The 20,914-nt window shown below is 37.6% G+C and overlaps 1 protein-coding gene across 3 annotated transcripts in view; it reads left to right on the top strand.

Annotated features, from left to right (window-relative positions):
* ASAP2 (ArfGAP with SH3 domain, ankyrin repeat and PH domain 2) overlaps window positions 1–20,914 on the top strand; it is a 96,095-nt gene that overhangs the window by 35,355 nt on the left and 39,826 nt on the right. For all 3 annotated transcript variants that reach the window (XM_068937217.1, XM_068937218.1, XM_068937219.1), the window contains exons 4-8: window positions 5,354–5,428; window positions 6,407–6,456; window positions 16,616–16,745; window positions 18,908–18,993; window positions 20,375–20,450. In XM_068937217.1, coding sequence (XP_068793318.1) covers window positions 5,354–5,428; window positions 6,407–6,456; window positions 16,616–16,745; window positions 18,908–18,993; window positions 20,375–20,450 — 417 coding nt within the window. The remainder of the gene's footprint in view (window positions 1–5,353; window positions 5,429–6,406; window positions 6,457–16,615; window positions 16,746–18,907; window positions 18,994–20,374; window positions 20,451–20,914) is intronic.

Here is a 20,914-nt window from a genome sequence, read left to right as displayed (position 1 = left end):
ATAAAAACTGAAGGAAATATCTTTCCTGTCCTTGAGCTCATGACATTTTCTGCCCAGAATTTTCTATGCAGGATGGTGGGTCAGACTAAGACTTTCACAAACATGCATTTTGTTTAGAAGAACTCTATATGAGTACTTAAAATAAGCTATGTATGCATACATACACACACACACACACACACACATATATATACATATACATATATATAGGCATTTGGAGTCTCAGATGTGAAATTTTAAGTTGTGTGGCTTCTCTTTTTCATTGATACTCATGAGGAAAGGTCGGCTTAATGCTGAGGAAAAAATGATAGGTGCTGGTTGACTTAGTTTCTCTCCCTAAAGTTTTGAGAGAGGGTTGTACAGAGTAAAGTATTAAGAAAGGGTTGTACAGAGTCGTATCTTAAGTCAAGGAGAGGAGGAAAGGAGAGAATGTGAATGTGAAGACTGATGTTCATTTTCAGCCTTTTAACAAAATTATCTTTAGGAGCTACTGAAGACAGAAAGATCAGAAAGGTCTAAAAAGATTCACATAATCAGAAAGTAATGTAGAAATTAACCTAGAGATGAAAACGGACATCAGCAATGAGATGTTAAAGGTTATTCTTGCAGAGAGATATGCAAGTGCAATAATTGCAGTGGGCCTTTTGTTGTTTGCTTCTCCTAGGTGCTAGGAAAAGCAAGATGTAATAATCCTCCTTACATGGCATGAGTTCAGCTCTGTCTCGAATGTTATGTTTATTTCTTTGCCAAAAAGATATTGATCCAACTGGAAGAAATTCAGAGGACAGCAGCTGAAATGATCAGGGCTTGAATAGGTTGATTTATGAAGAAAGCTTAAAAGAAATGAAAGTGTATGGTTTGGCTCAAAGATAACTACATGATAGTGAAAGAGGAAAATAATAAATTGTATATAAATGGGATGTAACTGTGAAAAATTTTAGACAAAGTATCCCAGAGAAAGCAGTGGAAGCCTGTAACTTAGATGCTTTAACCTAGATTAGAAAACGTGCAATTGGGAATTCTCCTCCGTTTGCAAGGAAGACGGGCTTGAATAACGTCAAGTCTCTTTCTTCCTTTGCTTTTACATTTCTACACTTCATGCTTTTAAGAATACATTAAAAAATACATTTCCTGCCCTACTGTGCTTGTTTAGTACGTGACGTCTCTGTGCATTTTCTAGTAGAGAAGTTGCCAACCTGTAGTGTATGGATTGGTGGTGGTATATGGACTGCTTCCAAGTAATACCTGGCAGCAGCTCTCAATATCTTGTGTGAAGGCATTTTTCTGGGCAGCTGAGTGAGCAGCTCCATGTGGGCAGTCAGTGATGTTCAGGCCCTGCTCCAGTGGAGTCACTTACCCTATGGCGTATAGGAGTCAGGCTAAGTGATCTCTACGGGTCCCTCTCAACCTTTCTGTGACTCTGTATACAGGCACGTGCATGCAGGCGGTGCCTGGTTGCTGGGGGCTGTACGGAGTGTCCTGCACCGCATCTTGCGGGCACGTCCACGCAGTCTGTCACCGTTTGTGTCACGGGACATAACACTGGACAGCAGGCTGGGCAGGGGGCGAGGATGGAGAGAGAGAGAGTTGTGTCCGGGTGCAGGGAAAACCTCGTGTGCAGGGATGAGGTGTGCTGCACAGCTGGAAGTTTAAACTACACATCTTTATCTTGTAGGATTTTTTTTTTAAACAGTCTTGTGGTTAGATGCTTAAAAAGTTGAAGTTCAGACGAGTTGCAGCGTATGTTCTGACTTGCACTCGCTTCCTCCTGATGGTAACTGGCCGCACTCTGCTAAAGCTTGCATCACTGGGAAGGCTCCTGGAAAATATTCAATCTAATAGTATTTGCAATATAAAAAGGAAGTTACTTATCAACAGGCAAGACTAGTGTCACTCCTAAACAGCCAAGTTCATTGGTGATTGAAAAGCGCACAGCTGAATACATGAAATACATCTAAAATTCAGTAATAGCTGTAAGAGTCATATCATACACTGTTAAAGTGTTTGAATGCAAATACAAAACATCTTACTTTTAGTTTAATTTAAAGATGTTTTAAGGTCCACTCTGTTTGTCTCTGTTTAAAAAGCGTTTGACTTCTGAAGCAGTGTATTCCAAACTGTTCTGAAAAAGACATTAGAATAAATAGGAGGATTAGCAAACTAAGAACACCAGCATTTGGCCATACGCTCTTAAACTATTTGAAATCTTATTTCCCCTTTGCAAATGCTGGCTTGCCTGTAGCCTCTGCCATCACTTCTGGTAGCTGTGTGCTTGTTTATTTTTACATTCTCTCTCTCCTGACATTTCTTTTTTCTACCTCTGAGTCTTCTCCAACTTATGAAGTTTTAATTTATTATTCCATCTCTGTCATCTTATCTTGTTGGAAGCTGTCAGAGGAAACCTGTGAGTCTGCCAAAGCAACAGTGTTGGAAGTGGAAACCAGGTCAATTTTTTTTTTTTTTTTAACCTAAACATGTGGAAGTTGCTAGTGTTCCTCTTCCATAGGATGCCTTTAATTTGTCAGAAGCACTCCCGCACCTCTGTGCATGTCTCTTTTTAAATATATTCTTAAACATAAAATAGTCAAAATGTAGAGACATCTTTAATTCAGTGGTATACGTGTTAGCTCCCTATGCACACATGTAGTTGGAGCAGCAGCATATTAATGCTGCTTCGTGTGCCAAAAATGAGCCTATATTTTTAGCTACTTTAGCGTCTCAAAAAAGAGGAAGAAAAATGTAAGATCTTTCTTCTGTATCCTACTTGCTGATTTATAAATATGCGCAAGTATACTTTGTCTAACTAGGTTAATAGTGACAAGTTCATGCATTATATATGTTTGCATTTGTTGCAAGTAAAGTAGGGGGCACAGAGAACACAGTAGACTGAAAATAACATACAGGTAGGAGCACAGGGGAGGAATTAATTTGAATAGGCAAACATTCACCTTGCTTTTTAAAAGAACCTACTTTTTCTCCTAATCTTTTTTCAAAGTCTCTTCAGGATTAACTAGTTGCACCTTGGAGCGTGTGTTTAGCTACAATGACTCAAAATTACAGGAAACATCCAGAACTGTTTTGAAGGCTGATTGATGTTTATATGGATATGTCTGGATTAATAGTGGGGGGTGGTACCGTTTTTTTCTTTTCTGACCTAATGGAAAAAACAGTTGTCTTCAGCCTGCTGTTGAGAAATGCCTTACTCTCAGTTTGTGCCAGATTGTCTGGACTTGAAGAATAATTAAATGGAGGCTATGAAAGCATTGATCTTTAGGTTAAACCTTATAATAATAATAATAAAGTAGAATGAAAATCTTGCATAGGATGAGATCTTAAGGAGCAGCAGGAGAGATCTCACTTTTCCTCTTGGATAGTCTCTCTGTGAATGCTCATAGGTGTGGGAGGGTATTATGTTTTCATCTATCTTTTTCTGAAATTGTTATTTTTTACCGAAGTTTTGTGTGATTTAGGCCTTTCCACTTACCTCCTATATCTATGAGATAGAAGTCTATTAACTTTAAACATGGTTATGTTGGTATGTGGCTACTGTAGTACTACTGGGAATTTACTAGGTAGATGTTTTCCAGTGCTGCTGACTAACCATGTGTAGATGTTGTTCATTCAATTTTTATGGGGATTATTTTAAAAACAAACAGAGTTTAACTTAACTTCTTGATTCTGCAGGGCCTTGATTGAGTACTGCAGCTTTTTTGGGAGAAGGGAAAGTAGAGTGGAACAGGGTAGGAGTGGAAATGTGACTTGTGGTAATGGTTTAGTAGAACGGATCTTCTCTGTTTTGTGCACCTTCCCATGCAGAGGCAATCTAAGCTTTCACATTTACATAGATTCACTTGGTCTTTGGTCTCGATGCAAAATTTCAAGCAAATGTAGTGAGTTAGCATTTGGGAAGAGGAAAGTTTTTTGTTTTGTTTTTTGAATTAATAGCAGCTGTGGAGCGCTGCTGAGCACGAGGACCACCGATGATAGGACCCCTGAGCTTGTTCTAGAGAGGCCCCTGCATAACTATAGGGTGATAAACGTGATTTGTATTTCTCCAGTCTGGAGATGGTGAAGTGCCACAATTGGAAATAATTTTTTTCTTGAAGTTCCTGTGAGTGTCATTCCTTTTCTGGCTAGGTTATGCTAAAAGGACCTAGGATGTTCTTGAAATTGTTTCTTAAGAAATCAAAGCCTTTTTTGTTACGTGATGCCAAGTTCTTTTTGTACTTTGCACAGTCCTGAAAATCCATCTTCGTGTAAGTATTTCTGTGCAGTGCTTGGCTTCTTGAAAAAAATCACATGTTAATAAAACAGCTAACAGCTAAAAAAGGAACCCGCTCTAAAGCAGCCTTTACCGTACTACTACAAAAGTTATTCTGAATTTTTTTTCCACAGAGTGTTTCTGAAATATGTTGTTTATTCCTCTTCAGTGCAGTCTCTTTGGACTGTTAGAGTTTAAACTCTGTGTCTAGACGTCATGGCCCGTACCTTGAACAATGTGCCTGAATCATAAGGGATGGAAATGAGGCCTTTCATTTACTGCTGTGTGCTGCTTATTGTCTTATCCTACTGTCTTTCTTCAGTCACCTTCCTTATCAAAATATTGTGGTACAGATACTCTTTCGAGAACCGTGATTATTTTGCTGTTGCCTTCCTTTGAATGAAGCTTTTTTTCTTCTTGGCTTTCTTGCTAACTCGTGAATTCCGAGACGTCATAAAATACTTATTTCCAAGTTTGTATTGAAAGATAAATAAAAAAAGATAAATTTCTTTCTAATACATGCAAAATATCTAAACAATCTGACCACTATCTAGCTTTTTAACAGGCCAGATATCTTCTTATTTATAATGGATAGTAATTAAGTGTACAAAGTGTATAAGTTAATAGAACTTCTTTCAGAATAAGATGCTACGTAGTGTGAGAGCAGCAGATGGGTTTTATCGAATGGATCTGAAGAAACTGGAAAATAAATGGGATTAATTTAAAATATAGTAATGAACTTAAAATACGTAAATGCAGACAAACTATATGATTGTGTTCATATAATTTAAACAGGGAAATCCGGCAACGTAAAAATTAACGGTCTTATTTGCAGTCACTGTTGGCTGAGATGTGATCAGTAACTCTGCTGGTTTCCTGCTGATATGGGTTATAATGTTTCCAGAGTAAGTTTAATTAACTCATATTGCCTCCATCTTCGATTATAGACTGTACTGAGGAATACCTTCGTAAAGCAGTATTAGGAAAATAATATGCAAGATTTCTTTTGAAACTTTTTGAAATGTGTGAACTGAGACTACTCATTCTGTATTAAAATGTATTAAATATTTTGATGCTTTTTTTGTGTTATAGATTCAGAATATGAACAACATAATCACTTTTCCATTGGACAGTTTGCTGAAGGGAGATCTAAAAGGAGTAAAAGGGGTATGGTTATCTTCTTATTTGTTTATAAAATTGTTGGCGCCATAAATGCGTTTAGCTAATATATTAATTTAATCTTATTTGAGGGAAAACATTGGATAGTAAAGTAATATTTCAGCTTAATAAGCAAGATTTTTTTTTTTTTGTGAATTGAATCATCCCTTCTCTTTGTGATTTTTAAATACAGCATACTTTTGGCTATGTGTGCAAAACAGCATTTGGAAGGTTAAAAAGCAATCCTGAAATGTAGAACATATCCAAAGAGAGATGTTTAAGAATTGTTAATTTATAAACATTTCCTAGTTTAAGGGGGTTACTGCTTTATTTTAAATTATTATCATCATTAGTATTATATTTACATAGCATGCTAAACTTTCAGGGAGCTTTATAGATTATTAGGAAAGCTATGTTAGACTGAATAAGCATAGGATTTTTCTTAATAATGCTGAAATGTATGTGGGCCTTGAGGATGTTTCCTATTCAAAATAGTAATAACTTAGATGATGATACATTTATAATAAATTTCAAAGCCTATAGCCAACAAACTTAATAGACTTGCATTTTGTTTACTGTGGAACAAACAGGAAACAACTGGCAGCTGTTTTTCCAGGACATTGAAGGAAGAAGAAATACATACTAATAAACTAAAAGGAACTAAAAACGATCTGTGTAAATTACTGGAGAATGAAGAGTTAGATGCAGTTATTAACTGCACAGTGTACACTTGGGTTGACACATGGTTATACCTCATGTCATATAAGCAGTGAAGTGGAGCTGTGCACTCCTAGAAGTGCTTTTTAAAATGTGTGTGTTACTTCTATGTGCAAGACTGCTTTTACACAGTCGTTAGGTGAGCTGTGCAAGAACAAGTGGAGTTCTTTGTTCTGCTCGGTGCTGCAGGAGGTCCACCTTGGTATTTGGATCTACTGTATTTTTTGTATGAATAAGTAATTGTATTTAATTTTTTTTTTGTCTTGACAGGACCTAAAAAAACCATTTGATAAAGCCTGGAAGGACTATGAAACAAAAGTGTATGTATCTTTTTAACCGTTATTTAAAAGGAAAGTACAACTTGAAATCTAGAAATGGTCATTATTTAATATTAAGATCCCAGAGGGAATTCCTGCCCGAGATGACGAGGAGTAGTAGTAGTTGTTGTTAGTGTTGTTGTTTTTAAACAGGACTGTGTAAAATACAGGTGGCGAGACACAATCATTTAAAATTCTGTGCTTCATAATATGTAACTTATTTAATGAGTAAATGGTCATTTTTTTTGCCATGGCAATGATGGCTAGCATCTCTGGTAGATCCGTTTGCCTAGTAAAGCTCCAAGGAGTGAACATAATCTGCTTTTTCTTCTGTTTCAGTTGAGGAAGTTGTGCTTTAATTGGAAAGAAATAGTCTTCATTTTTAATACCCTCCATATTACTACCCTGTAGTATCTGTGGAACTTTCTAGAGACTAATATATGTGAAAGTCCACTTCCTTCTCTGGCTTCCTCTACTTTTGGCGGATACTGATGTATAAAAGGAAAAATTATCCACTCTCAAATTGAGTCCTTAGCTACCAAAAGTGCAGCAACCTGTAATGAACTTGATGTCCTTTACACTTTTTGTCATTGGATTTTTTTTTTCTTTTCTCCTCTTCAGGGACTATTTCACTGTAATTAGCTAGTTTAGTAAACAAAGGCAAGTATCTTCAGTCAGAAGAGCACAGAAGCCTGAGTGTTTTCAAGAGTTAACAAATATACGAGTCAAGATTTAGTTTTGGATTTGTCAGCCTAAAACACTTGTAATAACCCTATAAAGTCTCTGCTTCTAGCAGTTTTATGAGATTGCGCCCAACGCTGTGGTCTCTTGGAAGACCTTATTTGATGTTGAGTCTTTGACGCTTACCAGCGTTGTGGTAAAGCCATTCGGGGTGAGTTTGTTCGGTGCTATGGTTCGAAAACTGTGTGTGATTCTAGATCAATTCAGTACCAAGAACCTTAGTGAACCACACTTCATAGAGTGGTTTGTCTCCTGTTTAAAGATACAAATGTTTTCGGCATTTTATGTCAAGCTTGGATGCTCTCAGATGATGTGTTTTATACTACAAGTGGGTGGATACCTATATAATTCTTGTCAATCATATATCATGTTGTGTCTCTGGCTCAATTTACTCTAAGCCGCTTGTTTGAACATGCCTGATGCATGGTATAAACAGCTTTTAAATTAGTTTTCCTCTGCAGATTTTTATAACCAGCTAAATGAGTCAAATAAGTCAGCAAAGTTCACCACCTAAGATCAAGTGTAATTGATTTTGGTACCTCATAAGCCTTCAGGTGTTTTAGTGCCCTACGTAAGAGTAGTTATGTTTCGTGGGTTGACTAGTCAGTTTTATCAGCACAGCTGATAGCCTCTGAAGTAGAATTTAATAGTAGGTTTTATTCTTTATTCCACTGTCACCGGGATTGTGACAATCAGTTAAGTTTCGTGTCAAATATCTAACGTCTTTGATCTTCTAAGATCATCATATGTAGTAGACAATTTTTAATGATAAAGGTCCGGAAGAATCATATGCTATGACAGTCTGCTTAAACATAAATAGCTTACAAAACCTCAGCTACTGGGGAGAAGCCTGGCTAAGAATCTACCACCATTTTTTTTTTTCTTTTATAATTAGTAGCACAGAGGTGCCACTCTCTGGTGCCCCCGAGTTGGTCTACATAAACCTAGTTACTCTCTTGTTATTTTTTCACTTTCCAGATACGAATTCACATGCAAACACTGTTCAGAAGTGATTCTTATATGTGGTTTACTTCCAAAAGGAGCAAGTTTAGCAAGTTAGCTGAATCTCATTGTTCCTTTTGTGAATAGCCGTGAAAATGGTGTAATTACTGCTTTCCAGGCTCGGTTTCTTATGAGGACCGGAGTGTCTTTAGGTTTTAGAAAAGACCTGGCTAGAGCTCAGTTTTTTGTATTGTGATGATCTCAAATGTTAAGATAACCTCCAATCTGAAGCCTTGGAGGATTGTACCGAGATTGAGATGTCTCCAGTGTTTAGCTTTCTTAATGCCAGTGAACAATCCCATTTGGTGTCAAGCCAAGTATCACCTGTTGAAGTAATTATGGTTTCTAAACCTTGCCAATGCCAGTAGTTAATCTCTGAGGACAGGCCGTAAAGAACAGGACTATAATTTAGCCTACTGTTGTCTACCTATGCGTGATTACTGGATCTGAAAGCCTGTTAACTTACGTATAACACTTTATATAGTGATACCTCACAAAGTTTATGTGCAGATTTTAAAATAAATCAATTTGCAGGCCACCATTGGGATGTATACCAAGAACACTCTGTTCCAACTGGACTGAGTTGTCCGATGCTTTTGGAATTAATTTCTGATAGAATATTCACCAGGATTAATCGGTTGGAGTGATGTAAAGATGTGTACTTTGATCCTCGATTTGGTCATAGCAGGTGGTCTGTTTCAGAGACAGATACTCCCAAAATATTTTCTTTTTTTTTTTTAAACTTAGCTAAATACATGAAAAGTAAAAATACCCAGAGGGAATGTATTTAAATTTGTATATTTTGAGATTCTCAATTGAATTTAAGGACAACACACAACTGGAAAAGTTCTTGTCTATGTTCAGCACATGAATACGTGATGTTGGTATTGTATTTTTTTTTTCCTCTCTGTGGGACTGAATCCAATGCTGCTTTTATGAGATCGTGACAATTTTTTTTTCTTTTTAAGCAACACTCTCTTAAAAACCTGCTTTCTGACTTTACTTTAAAATAGGACAGGTTCCCTTTTCCACTGTAAGGATACCTCTTTCCATGTTACCTCTGTAGTCTCTGTAGGATTGTTTAATGAATGAAGCACACCTCCTTGACAATGCTTATTTGTAAACCACTTATTTCTCAGGTTATTCAGTGTGTAAAAACTGAAAATAACACATGTTCACCAGGAAATTCTTTATTTTCTGTGATATTTGGAGCTTATGGGCTGGAATAGTTGCTATATGGCCTAGTCTTTTCAAGCAGATAGATGAAAGTTCCACATCAGTATTCTAGAGTTTAAAGCCCTTTGCCTAGCCTGTTAAACTCCTTCACTTTGATCAAGACCAAAGGATTGTCTGCTTGAGGCTTGGGATAAGGAGCCTGGGAATACCATGTACAGGCAAATTCTTTAAAACAAAGGACTTTTTTTCTAACCTCCCCCCCCCCCCTCTCCCCCAACAGCATAAATTACTTACTGTAGTTTAAGTTTGGCAGTCAGGACATGCTCTTTTTCAATGCAATCTGCCTTTCTTCTACCAAAGACAAGACCAATGTTCTCTAGTTCCACTTCAAAGATGTATTAAGTTCAGAACGGGACTTCCCTAACATCCCCTACCCTGCATAGAACTGTGTGATTTATCAGATTTATCTTGTTCAGAAGATCAGCTTCCGATTAAGTTGAGATGTTGCCAGCTATCATATTGAGTCTTGATCTTTACAAATCAGAGACAGGAAGCTTAATGATGTGATTTTTACGCTAGAGTAAGACTATTAATTTGAGTCTGAATCTGTTCAGGTCTGCTTTATCATCTGCTGAATTTTGGACATTTGAAAACAGTGAGGTGGCTCTGAGTTGCTTTCAGTTTTCACTATCAGGTACTCTGATGGCAGCCCTTACCACCTATATGCTACTGAGGTTTCTTGAGAATTATCTGAAGATAATTATTATCCTATCTCAAGAAAATAACTGCTTTTGGCTGTCCCAGGTGAATCTGAACTTCCTTATAGCTGTGCATTTTGGTCATCAGCACCAATGGCTGGATGCAGAACTATCTCCAGGGTACTTAATGAATCAAACTTGTTGTGAACAGCCTCTGCCTTAATAAAAAGGGCAAATGGACTGGGAGGGCTAACCTGTAGTCCTTTACTGCCAGCATGGGTTTGTGGATGTATGTTTTGGGAGCCAGGGCGTTGCTCAGTCTCGTTGTGTGCTATGAAAGGATGGTGCTTGAAGGAGCTGCTATGCTGTCAGCCTTGTTTGGTGATCACATTTACCTTCTTCAGTCTGTTACTTTAGATGACTCCCTACTCAGACTGTGGCTAAAACCAGTCCCCGGTAGGTGTGCTTAGTTATCTGTCTTTTCTAGTGATACCTGTTCAAATATGTGAAACTTTTTTTTTCCCCTTTCTTCTTTCCTTTGTTGCTTTTTTGCTTCGGGTTAACAAACCATTCTGGTCTTCTCGTCTGCTCTTTGCCAACATATCTATCTGTATCGTATGCTTCAAATCATACTTGTTGTCCGCATTTCCTAGTCACAAGTACAGACCTGTGAAGCTAAGTGCCAAATACCAAAGTTGTCTTTTTGTAGTCTCTGGAGGGGTGATGGTGTCTTCAGCCATATTGCTGTCCTGATGAGCTCTCATTCTTCTTTATAAATTCAGCCTATTTGCCTCAATATCCCTTCTCTTACTTGCACCTTTGTTATGGCTTGTCAAGTGTTAATATACCAAAATGTGATTTATCTGAAGAGAAATTCAGCTAATTCAAAGATTGCATTTGTTTTGCCTTTCCCCCATAGCAATTTCTGGGCTGCTACTTGAAGCTCCATATGTAATTAAGTGTATTTAAATATATACATCTCCAGTATTATTTAGGAAAGTAAAGTTGAGATCCGTTCTTATACTCTTGGAGCACCATCCATAGGTGCTGATTGTTATGGCAGCTTTTTCTCCCTGTAGATATATAACTGCTCAGGGTATTTTCCTCAAAACACAGTGTTAGTCACTAATACCTTACAAATGGGAATCCGCAGAGTGTTCTTGCAGGAGAAAAGCAATCTGTTCCCAGTTGCTTGTTGTTCAAGAATGCTATTGTGCAAAGCTGTGCCTCTGCCTTTCTCCTGCACTTCTTTTCATCACCTCAGCTGAAGTAACTGAGGGAGTTTGGGTCATTTTTTCTTTATAACTTGGGACTGTTCTGAAATAAGGGAATAAAAGGTGAAAGTAACGCATAGGTTTATGCCAGCCCAACTCAATCAAAAATTGGGACCATCCCGAGAATTTGTGAATAATTCCTCTTTCCTCACCATCAGTCGTTTAACGTGCTTCAGTTATAGCTTTAACAATTGTAAAATGTCTCAAAAGCTTTGGACTACTTAAAACTAACGCATTTTTCTTAGCCCCTCAGTTAGAGCCTCTGTTTCCCCTCTAAGAGCTGGGCAGTGCTATTTGCCACCCTGGCACAGCAATGGGACTAGTCCATCTGTGTCCTTGGGCTAAACTGATGCCGGCTATGGGCTCTTTTTGTTATGAGGCAGCCACTCTTTCCCCCATGTACTTAAATACTAATGGTAGACATGCCGTGAGAGCATATGGGGAAGGAGTACACGTCAGAAAAACTGCTCATACTTGCAGCAGGCAGACGGTATTTAATAAGGCAGCGAGCCAGACTTCACCCACGTTCTTTAGTTTGAGCAGTCCTGTTGTAGTAGATTTCGGGGTAAAGATAGTGTATCAATTTTGCACAGGAAAGAATAGTATAAGCTTACTGAAGCATATTATTTACTCATTTATTAGCTGTTTAGTAATGTCTGTGTTCTAGACCCAAACCTGTCTTTCCTGAAAAGAAAAACAGATTTATTTATTTATTTTTAGTAAAGATGCCTTTTATTTTTAGGCCTGGGAACTATATAATTTCCAGAAGTCCTGTGCAAATAAGTATTATGCTAATGCTATGAAGACTAAATGCTTTGTGAAAACTAACCAGCTTTTGCTTGGGAAGGATTGTTGCCTCTCCTCCTCCTTTGCCATTCTCCTTGTGAAAGCTAGGTGTGGAGTCTGTTATGCGCACTTGAGAGAAGAGAACGAGTTGTTTGAGTGTGCTTATGGGATAATAAGACCAAGGAAGTAGACTGAGGTGCATTACACCACTGTGCAGAAACACAAGTATTCATAGCTGGATATAACCCTCTATCATTAATGACTCGTTTCTGAACCATTTGAAGTCCATGGGGAAAATGAACAAATTCTTAGGACGCTCTTCTGTAAAGATACCCACATAGTATGTGATTAAACAATGATGTTTCTAGTTTGGTAAGCTAATATTTTAAACTAATACCTAAAGGTTATATCTGAAAATTGTACAGACTTTTCTCAAACTACTTGACCTCTACTTTGTGTACATGCTCTAAAAGGAAATAATGCAGAATTATCCAACAGGTATACTGAGTCAGGTTAGAGCTCTGAGGAAGTAATCTTGACAATAGTGACATAAAGTGAAAATGCTAAACAAGGTAGCTTTAATGTACTCCTTTGATCCTGTGATTTCATCCTAAATATTTTTATTTTGAAAGAGATTACCTGTGATTTAAATGGAAAAAGCTTTGGATGAATCAGCAGGTGTTATGGATGAAGTACTGGAAATATTTGGACAAGTCTTCCTCTCACTTCCCTCTTCTCCCCCACCCCCAGTGTAGGATGAGTGAAAGGTGAAGATGATTTCTCCGTTCAGGACTTGGACGGCAGGAGAGAGGGTACTGATCTACTAGTAGCCTTGACAGATAGAAGGTAGAAGATGAAGGGTCATAAGCTGCTTCACCAAAAAGACTGGTTTGTCAGAGCTGACGATGGAGAGTCAGGTGGAAAAGGAAGACTGGATGAAACTTGGAATGAAAATGTATAATACTGTTTTATCAAACAAAATAGCCCATGGAAGCACTCAATTTTCCAGAATTTTCCCTGCTTCAAGTCTGTGCCTTCCTGGTCGTAATCCCAGGCTCTATACCTTCTCACATACGTATGCTGACCTAGCCTGGCTTACTGTTACATGAGGAAGGAGAGGAAAAGAGACGTTGCTGCCCGGCGAGCTTACTACTGCTACACGTACACAGGGTATTCTAGGGTATTGTTTACCCTTGTTCACGGGCTGAAAAAAAAAAAAAAAACCAGTCGTAGTTGTGTTAAATAAGAATGTAGGTCCTGCCCTGTTTAAGGTAAAAATCCAAAGTACTTTGATGTTTATTTCTACTGTAATCGGAATGACAGAATTAGTTTCTTTGAAATATAAATTAAAATGTATATTGAGAATCGGTAATGACCTGTAGCTTCTCAAATTGGAGCTGTAAAAAAAAAAAAAAAAAAAAAACTGAATGGGCAAGGCCATCTGTTTTGTATCTAACCTACTTTTTATTATCATTCTTTATCCTGTATTTCAGCTTCCCTTATCTGCTACATAGATCTGCACTCACTGTATATTAGTCATATGCAGCTGCATTGTAAAAGGATTGAAGCGTGCTTAGTTTTTTCATCTTAGTCAGCAATGTCTGTATATGCAATGTGTGCTGAATGAGCTTCAAGAACAGCAGCTTTTCCAAACATATGCTTCCTTGTTTTGCTCGCTGCATATAGAAGATGTTTCTAAATAATTTTCTTTTGTTTTCTAACTAGTTTTGTTTAATTGATCTGCCTGGAAGACCTAAATGCCCCCACAGTATTTGGAAGTCCCACAGTAGCACATCTCAGAGCTGTCTTTGCCAGAAGAATTTGCTCAATGTCATGGTGGAAGTTCCGTCTGCATCTTGGCGCATCTGCCGACCCTGACTTCACCCTTTAGATTTGATAGGAAACATGACCATATTTTGGCACCCCAAAGATGTGCATGCAACACTGCTTTACTTGGATTCTTTGATTCCCTAGAAACCAAGTGTCTCATAGTATGGGTGAGATAGGAGGTAGCATGCCACTGGAGTGAAACAAAAGGTTAAATTCTGGATTACAAAGGTGAAAACATATTTAGAGACAAGTAAGAAAAAGTAAGAAAATGCAGACTTGAAATAAGGCAACATCTGCCTCTGGTGCTTGTCACTGAGAATTTTTTTCAAGCGTCTCTGAAACTGTTGAAGCCACAGGGCCAATTGCAAAATATTCTGCTTCCAAAGTGCTACCTTTTAGGCGGTGTCTTATGTCTGAATTTATTTCCAGATCCAGCTTCCCGTTTACTCTGTGGAATTTCTAGCTGCTACAGAATGCAAATACCGCTCCAACAAATGGCTTCAAGGATGTTTTATTTCTCCAATTATTGGGTGTGTGTCAGTATGCTTTGGTCTTCGTTCAAGTACCTGACACCTGTGAGAATATGAGTTACCCTTTAAAGAGTGGGAAGGGCTCTTCCACCCAAGTTTAGCGTTTTCTTTAAAAAGAATTCAGTTTCTGAAAGCAATGTCTATTTTAGTATTGTGCTTATCATTCTGTATCGTAAACTGACTCTTTAGCAGTGTTAGTTATCCTTTGGTTTAACTAGCATTTTAGAGACACCTTATGGCATGTTAATAAGCTCTTTTAATTTTAGAGGTGGTTATGAATATGGTATGGCAAGTATTGTTCTCTGTAAACAATAAAAATAACCACTAGTTGATAGTTACTAGACCCGAAACACATTTCAGTGAATTCTTTGGCCTCATGAATTCCTGTTAGACTAGCGTGGAAACTAAAGCCATCCTGGATCTTTGGTTTCAGGTTTTTAGAGCTGTTAAGTATCAGATAAATTCTCTACCTGGTGTGCCAAAAAAGAGGTGTCTGTTTGCTGTTCTCTGTGAATCTTTTTGTATCGGTATAGCTTCCTCGTGCGCAGCTGATGTCTGGTTAATTCGTTTGTTTGCATTCTGACCTCTGGGACTACGAAATGGCATAAGTGGCAGTAAGAGGATGAGAATATAGTTTTTGAAAATCCTGAGGACGTTCTGGATTGGAATTTTTATTCAGCTGAACGAAGATTTTTCAGGATATTCATTTCAAAGGAGAGAAGCTTTCCTTAGAGGGGCTCCTTCCTGCAGGACCTGATGGGCTGAGAGCGTGTCTAATGTCAGCTGGCTGCGCTGCCTGCTGGAACGTTGCAAGGGTTTGGCTCTCTTGTGTCTGCCGGTAATGAGGGTAATAGGGAAGAATATGCCATTCAAAACGCTTCCCTGTGAAAATGTTATGGGAGGGGATTAATGGGATTCATTCTAGTTTTCCCTTTGCTGCTTGAGGCATAAGAGGAGACAGTTCCTCGTCCTTAAGATGTGTAAGTAGAGAATACAGTGTTGCCTGGAAGTCCTCAGAACCTGTAAGACGTTTTTCCATGCGCTGTTAGGGTAATGTTAACATCAGGTTTAAGAGGGCACTTGAGACATGTCGTCTCCTCAGACAGATAGCTGAGAGACACTTGACCGCCTGCGAGGAGGCGCAACACAGCGCGTGCTGTTTGTTCCTTTCGCCCCGCTTCCTGTATTCCGTCGCAATGCTTCCTCTCGTTCCAGAGCCGTATCCCGTTTCCTCAAGGAGCCCTTGTTACAGCTGTTTGCTTCTAAGCTGCACAAGTGACAAACTAGAAGTCTTTTTGCAAAAAGTAAACACACACACACACACACACACACACACACACACCTCGTTTATTTTCCTGTATTAGTATCTTATTTCATATTAGGCTTGCTATTTGTGTAATATAACTACATTACTCCCTTTAGGGAATAATATGAAAAATATCTCAGACAAGTGCTTGAGTGTGTGCAGGGGAGATATACTGCATGGTAGGCTTTGGTTATTCATTTATATTCTGCGGGAGAACCTGTTTCATTCAGAGCTCTTGGAAAATGTTCATGGAAACTTTCAGGGAATTAGGACAGCTGGTCTAGCAGACTTTGAAGTCTGCAGCACAGCCGGCTGGCCAGCATTCCCAGTGCCAACTGGCTCAGTAGCAAGCAGAGATGGCAACTGTGATTTTGGCTTAGGAAACTCTGTGTATGTAGAAGATGACTTGATGACAGGCAAGATTTAATAAATCTAGTGACATAATTGAACTCTGGTAACCAGTGCTTGGTCAGTTGGGATAATACATTAATTTTAATGGAAAAAGTGGGTGTTTCATTTTGTTTCTGGATTTGTTTTTCTTCAACGTGAGAACTTAGTATCTTCTTCCCGTTTAGTACCTTCTTTTAGAATATCTGTCAGGAAGTTATTTTAACAGATGATTGAATTAGATTTCTGCTACTGTATGTCATTGTTGAGCTTTAGTCGTTGTCAAATTTCAAGTGAATTGGCATCTGGAAGTAAGTCATATGCAAAGCTACAAGAGCTTGGCTCTGCATCTGTCAGTAGACTTTATGAATAATGAGATTTGCTGAGAGGCTTTGGATTTCTCACTTCATTGACTGGTTCTTTGCCTTACAGTACAAAAATAGAGAAGGAGAAAAAGGAGCACGCTAAGCTGCATGGGATGATCCGTACAGAAATAAGTGGAGCCGAAATTGCAGAGGAGATGGAAAAAGAGAGAAGGTTCTTCCAGTTACAGATGTGTGAGGTAAGATTCAACATGAAAATTCATACTGCTTTACTAAAATTTTGTAGGAAAATTTTTGCAAAACAATTACTTTATGGCAATTACAGTATTAAAGGGAAACACACAGTTATTAGTGGACTCTAATTGTTAAAATACAATTTTCTATGCTGATGTGCTGATCTTGTCTAATTTCACTTACAAAGAAACTGTAGAATAAACGATGCAAAACTCAGTTAAGCACTAATAGACAGTAATAAATAAGCAATGCTGCTTCAATCTTAAGTTATTTTAAGCCCTAGGTCATTCTCTACATTGTTCTCTACGCTGCCAGCTGTTGTAGTATTATGGTAGGAAAAACTCCAGTCTAGTGCACTACTGGGCTGGTACTGGGGAAAAAAATGCTGAAGATGGAATGCAGTTATCTTTCAAGATATTTCAGAATGCTGCCACTTTAAAATGTTTGTGATTTTTGCAGTATTTTACCTCTGATGAACGTTTTTTTGTTTGGATTCATATAAAGGCCTCTCAGGCTCCATGGCTGGGAGTCCAAAGTGCTGCACTTATTCTTTCTGTGCTCTAACAGAAAAATATAGCATGGGTGTTTCTTTAGTTTTCAGTATGATGTTAGGGCTAATTTGACCCATATGCCAGCATAGTTTAACAACAGTTGCCCTGAATATCATTTTAGTAACTACACATTCTGATATTTAATAGAATTCATACTTCTGTATGGAGTCAAGACTAAGGTATTCAAAACTGAAGAAGGCATTTGAGGACCCAGTAAACTTATGGATGTTGCCAAATAATTGCCCATCTGTATCCTTCCTAAGAAATAACCAGAAGCAGATGCTTCTGTCTTCCTTTGTCACAGTAAAGGAGTTCACTGTAGTCAGTTGCAACAATGATGAAATGTAGGGTGAAATCTATAAAATTTGATGGAATTACCTTTGACCTAGAATAGCTGAAGAATAGCTGTATTTCTTTGTACTGTTTTGGAAAAAGAAAATGCTTGGATACCTCTGAATAGTCATAAAAGGAGTTTTCATTGTGTTCTTGTTTTTAAACCAGAACTGAGGTGTATTGCAGAAGTATCATAAATATGAGATAGTTCTCCATAAATTGCAAAGTAAGTGTATTACAAGATGCCTTAAGTTCCCATTTTAATTTAACAGCAGTCAGAGAGGTGATTCTTCCAAACGAATATTGTCCAGTGCAGACCTCTACCTTTGAGCTGGTCATCCGTTACTTTACCTGAACCAGTATAAAAAGCTGCAACATTGAAAGTTGGCATTTGGATACTGCTACGTTTTAGTGATTTAAAAAAAAAAAAATCTAGGATGAACTATTTATCCGAAGTGGATAAGGGAAAACCAGATGCGTTGGAGCATTGTTAAGAAGATGTTCACCCCTTTGCTCAGAGGTCAATATCTGAGCAGGGATTAAACAGTGTCCTCATTTAATGGAAAATTAAGGTCTCCTGTTAATATTTGGCCAATAATGTTTCTGCTTACATGACTGCCATCTTCTGTGCTAAGCCATTCGGGGACGAGCTGTCACTCAATGTGGAATTTGTTTGTGTTTAATGCGAAGGGACACTAATTGGACTTTTTCTAAGCTCCAGAGGAGGATTTTTTTAAAGCTCTTGTTGAACTATTATTTGCCTTTATCATTAACATGTATAAGGAATTGGTAGAGAAAATGGTAAGATCAGAGGGTAGATTTAAAAAATAACTATTAGATACGGTTAAAATAATCTCTTACTTTTTTTGAGTAAATTGCTTTTTACCTTAATTACATCAATGTGGCAGTGGACGTAAGCACCACTGAGATAGGTTTCTAGATGGGCTGCTAGGTTTCAGAATTGGTTCCTAAATTCACCACATGAACCCTTCTAAGCTTCCACTAGGAGTCGTGAAGAAGGCGGTAGTAATTTGAATTCATCATAGCAAAGTATCCCCACAGGGTATCAAAAAGCAGCAGTGGCAACAACCGCTTTTGAGTGATTAACCCTTGAAGCCACGATTTAACATATTCTCTTTTAGCTCCTCTAAATCTGCAACTGTTAAAGCTTGTTGAAATATAGTTGAAAGTAGAATTTAAAAAAAATGTTGTAGCAGTAATTGGTCATTAATTTCAATAATAAGAGAAACTTTAATTTCTCTTGTGAATTTCTCTTTTAACAGTACCTGCTGAAAGTCAATGAAATCAAGATTAAAAAAGGAGTGGACTTGCTCCAGAACTTGATCAAGTATTTTCATGCACAGTGCAAGTATGTTTTACCTTTCTTTATTCTTATACAGTAATTGGAGCAATATTTTGTCTTTAAACTTTTGACACCATTATAACACTTTTTTAGATTTTCAAAATATATCTAAGATTCAGCTGTTCTCTTTGACTTCTTTTGACAAATAGCTTTGGTGGAATAGATGAGCCACTGCTTTTCTTACTATATTCTGAAACATATGAGGTTGAGTGAGTCCCATGTCATGTAAATGTCTGTGCCAAAGGAGTACCGTACAATAATTTGGCGCAGTCCACGAACTGTTCTTGAAATAGAGAAAGACAGACTGGTCTGTTAGTTTTGAGGGTTTTTTTTTTTTTCCCCGAGTGTATCTAGCAGTGATCTAAATTAACTCTGTGCTCAAGAAAAATAAATTGCGTAAGCAGTGGCATGAAACTTGAAAAAGTGACTTTATTTTATTTATAATTCATTAGAGGACTCAGTAATAAACCACAAGGCTCTCATTAGACTGGTGGACTTGTTTTACTGTAGTCTTACAGATCTATAGTATAGCAATAAAATGGGAGCTATAAACTAGAAAGGGCCGGTATCAACCTGTTCAAATCAGTATGTTTTTATCTTAACAGATCAGTCCAAGTCAGTGTGAGTTTCTTTCCTGTATTACTACGTTGCTCTAAAATCCATTTCAACTGTAGTTTGTCTTTCACCTTGTCTTTCCATTTAATAGAATTTCCACAATATGAATGTTGCCTTGTGCTGTCACTTTCATATCTGCTTCCCAGACTGAAAATATTTCTATTGCAAATGATGTAGCAGGGTTTTTATTTTTATTTTTGTTAATCTAATGTGGTTGTAGTTGTGATTTCTTTAAAATTTATTTTTTAAATGACCTTTTTTTTTGATAAAAGAGCTGGAATAGTTGGTGTAGGAAACATTACTCTTCAACACACAAATAGATACAATTAAGCATATTGAGGCTGCATGTAGGCAAGAAGTAATGCTTGGAAAACAGAGATTTTCCTTTTGAGAGAAGCTTCCATTAGATATGGTGGTATTGTGCTCCAAAAGTCACAGTGATTTTATATGTAGTGGAGCTGCTGCTGTTCTAGAAATGAAACTTGCTTGTTCTGGACCCTCAAAAAGAGGGATGAGAACCCATATGTGAGGTGAGAATGAAGAAAACCTGTGGCAATTGATTGTGGCAGTTCTGAATCTTCCAGGGGATTTTGCATATTAGAATGAGCTAAGAGGGAAATAAAGAGGGGAAGTGGTCAAAGATGCCTGAAAAATAAAGGTATTGAAGTTTTTGACATGGCATAATACTGTGCATGTCTGTCTTTGGCAATTTTTTTTAACCAAAAATGCGAAGTAAAGTTTAATAATGAGGCTTTTTGTTTTTCTTTTAAAGTTTCTTTCAGGATGGATTAAAAGCGGTTGAAAGTCTTAAGCCGTCAATTGAGATGCTCTCAACGGATCTTTATACAGTGAGTAGCAATCTTTCAAATGTGTGTTGTAAATATTTAGTTTTTACTTCAGAACTGTGATTGTTTTGTTTCAGCTCGGTTGACTGCTTTTTAACATTCAGCATTTTAAAGTTTTGGGGAAACTGTAAAATTTTATTTTAGTATCATATACAGAAGCCTTAGTTTCAGTCAAAGGACCCCAATATGTAAAATGGTAGGAAAGCAGCCTTTTCTCTAAAAAGCTGACCAACTAAGTGTAAAGCAACATACGATTTCAAAGTGAACACAAGGAAAGTTGAACAGCGTGAGGCAGTATCAAAGGCAGTGGTCTTAACCCAGCAACATCCTAGCCATTATCAAATCTGTTGAAGATATGAAGGAAAAGAAACTGATTGGAACTTAACTTTTCTCTTCATGCTTTCATTCTTGCTGAATTCTTGCCAGAAAAATGAACGAATTAAGTAACCATTTCTGAAGAACTGTAT

Source organism: Struthio camelus, chromosome 3 (genome assembly GCF_040807025.1).
Source record: "Struthio camelus isolate bStrCam1 chromosome 3, bStrCam1.hap1, whole genome shotgun sequence".
Lineage (NCBI taxonomy): Eukaryota > Metazoa > Chordata > Aves > Struthioniformes > Struthionidae > Struthio > Struthio camelus.
The sequence above is the reverse complement of the archived record's forward strand: the minus strand, read 5'-3'. Positions and strand labels throughout refer to the sequence as shown.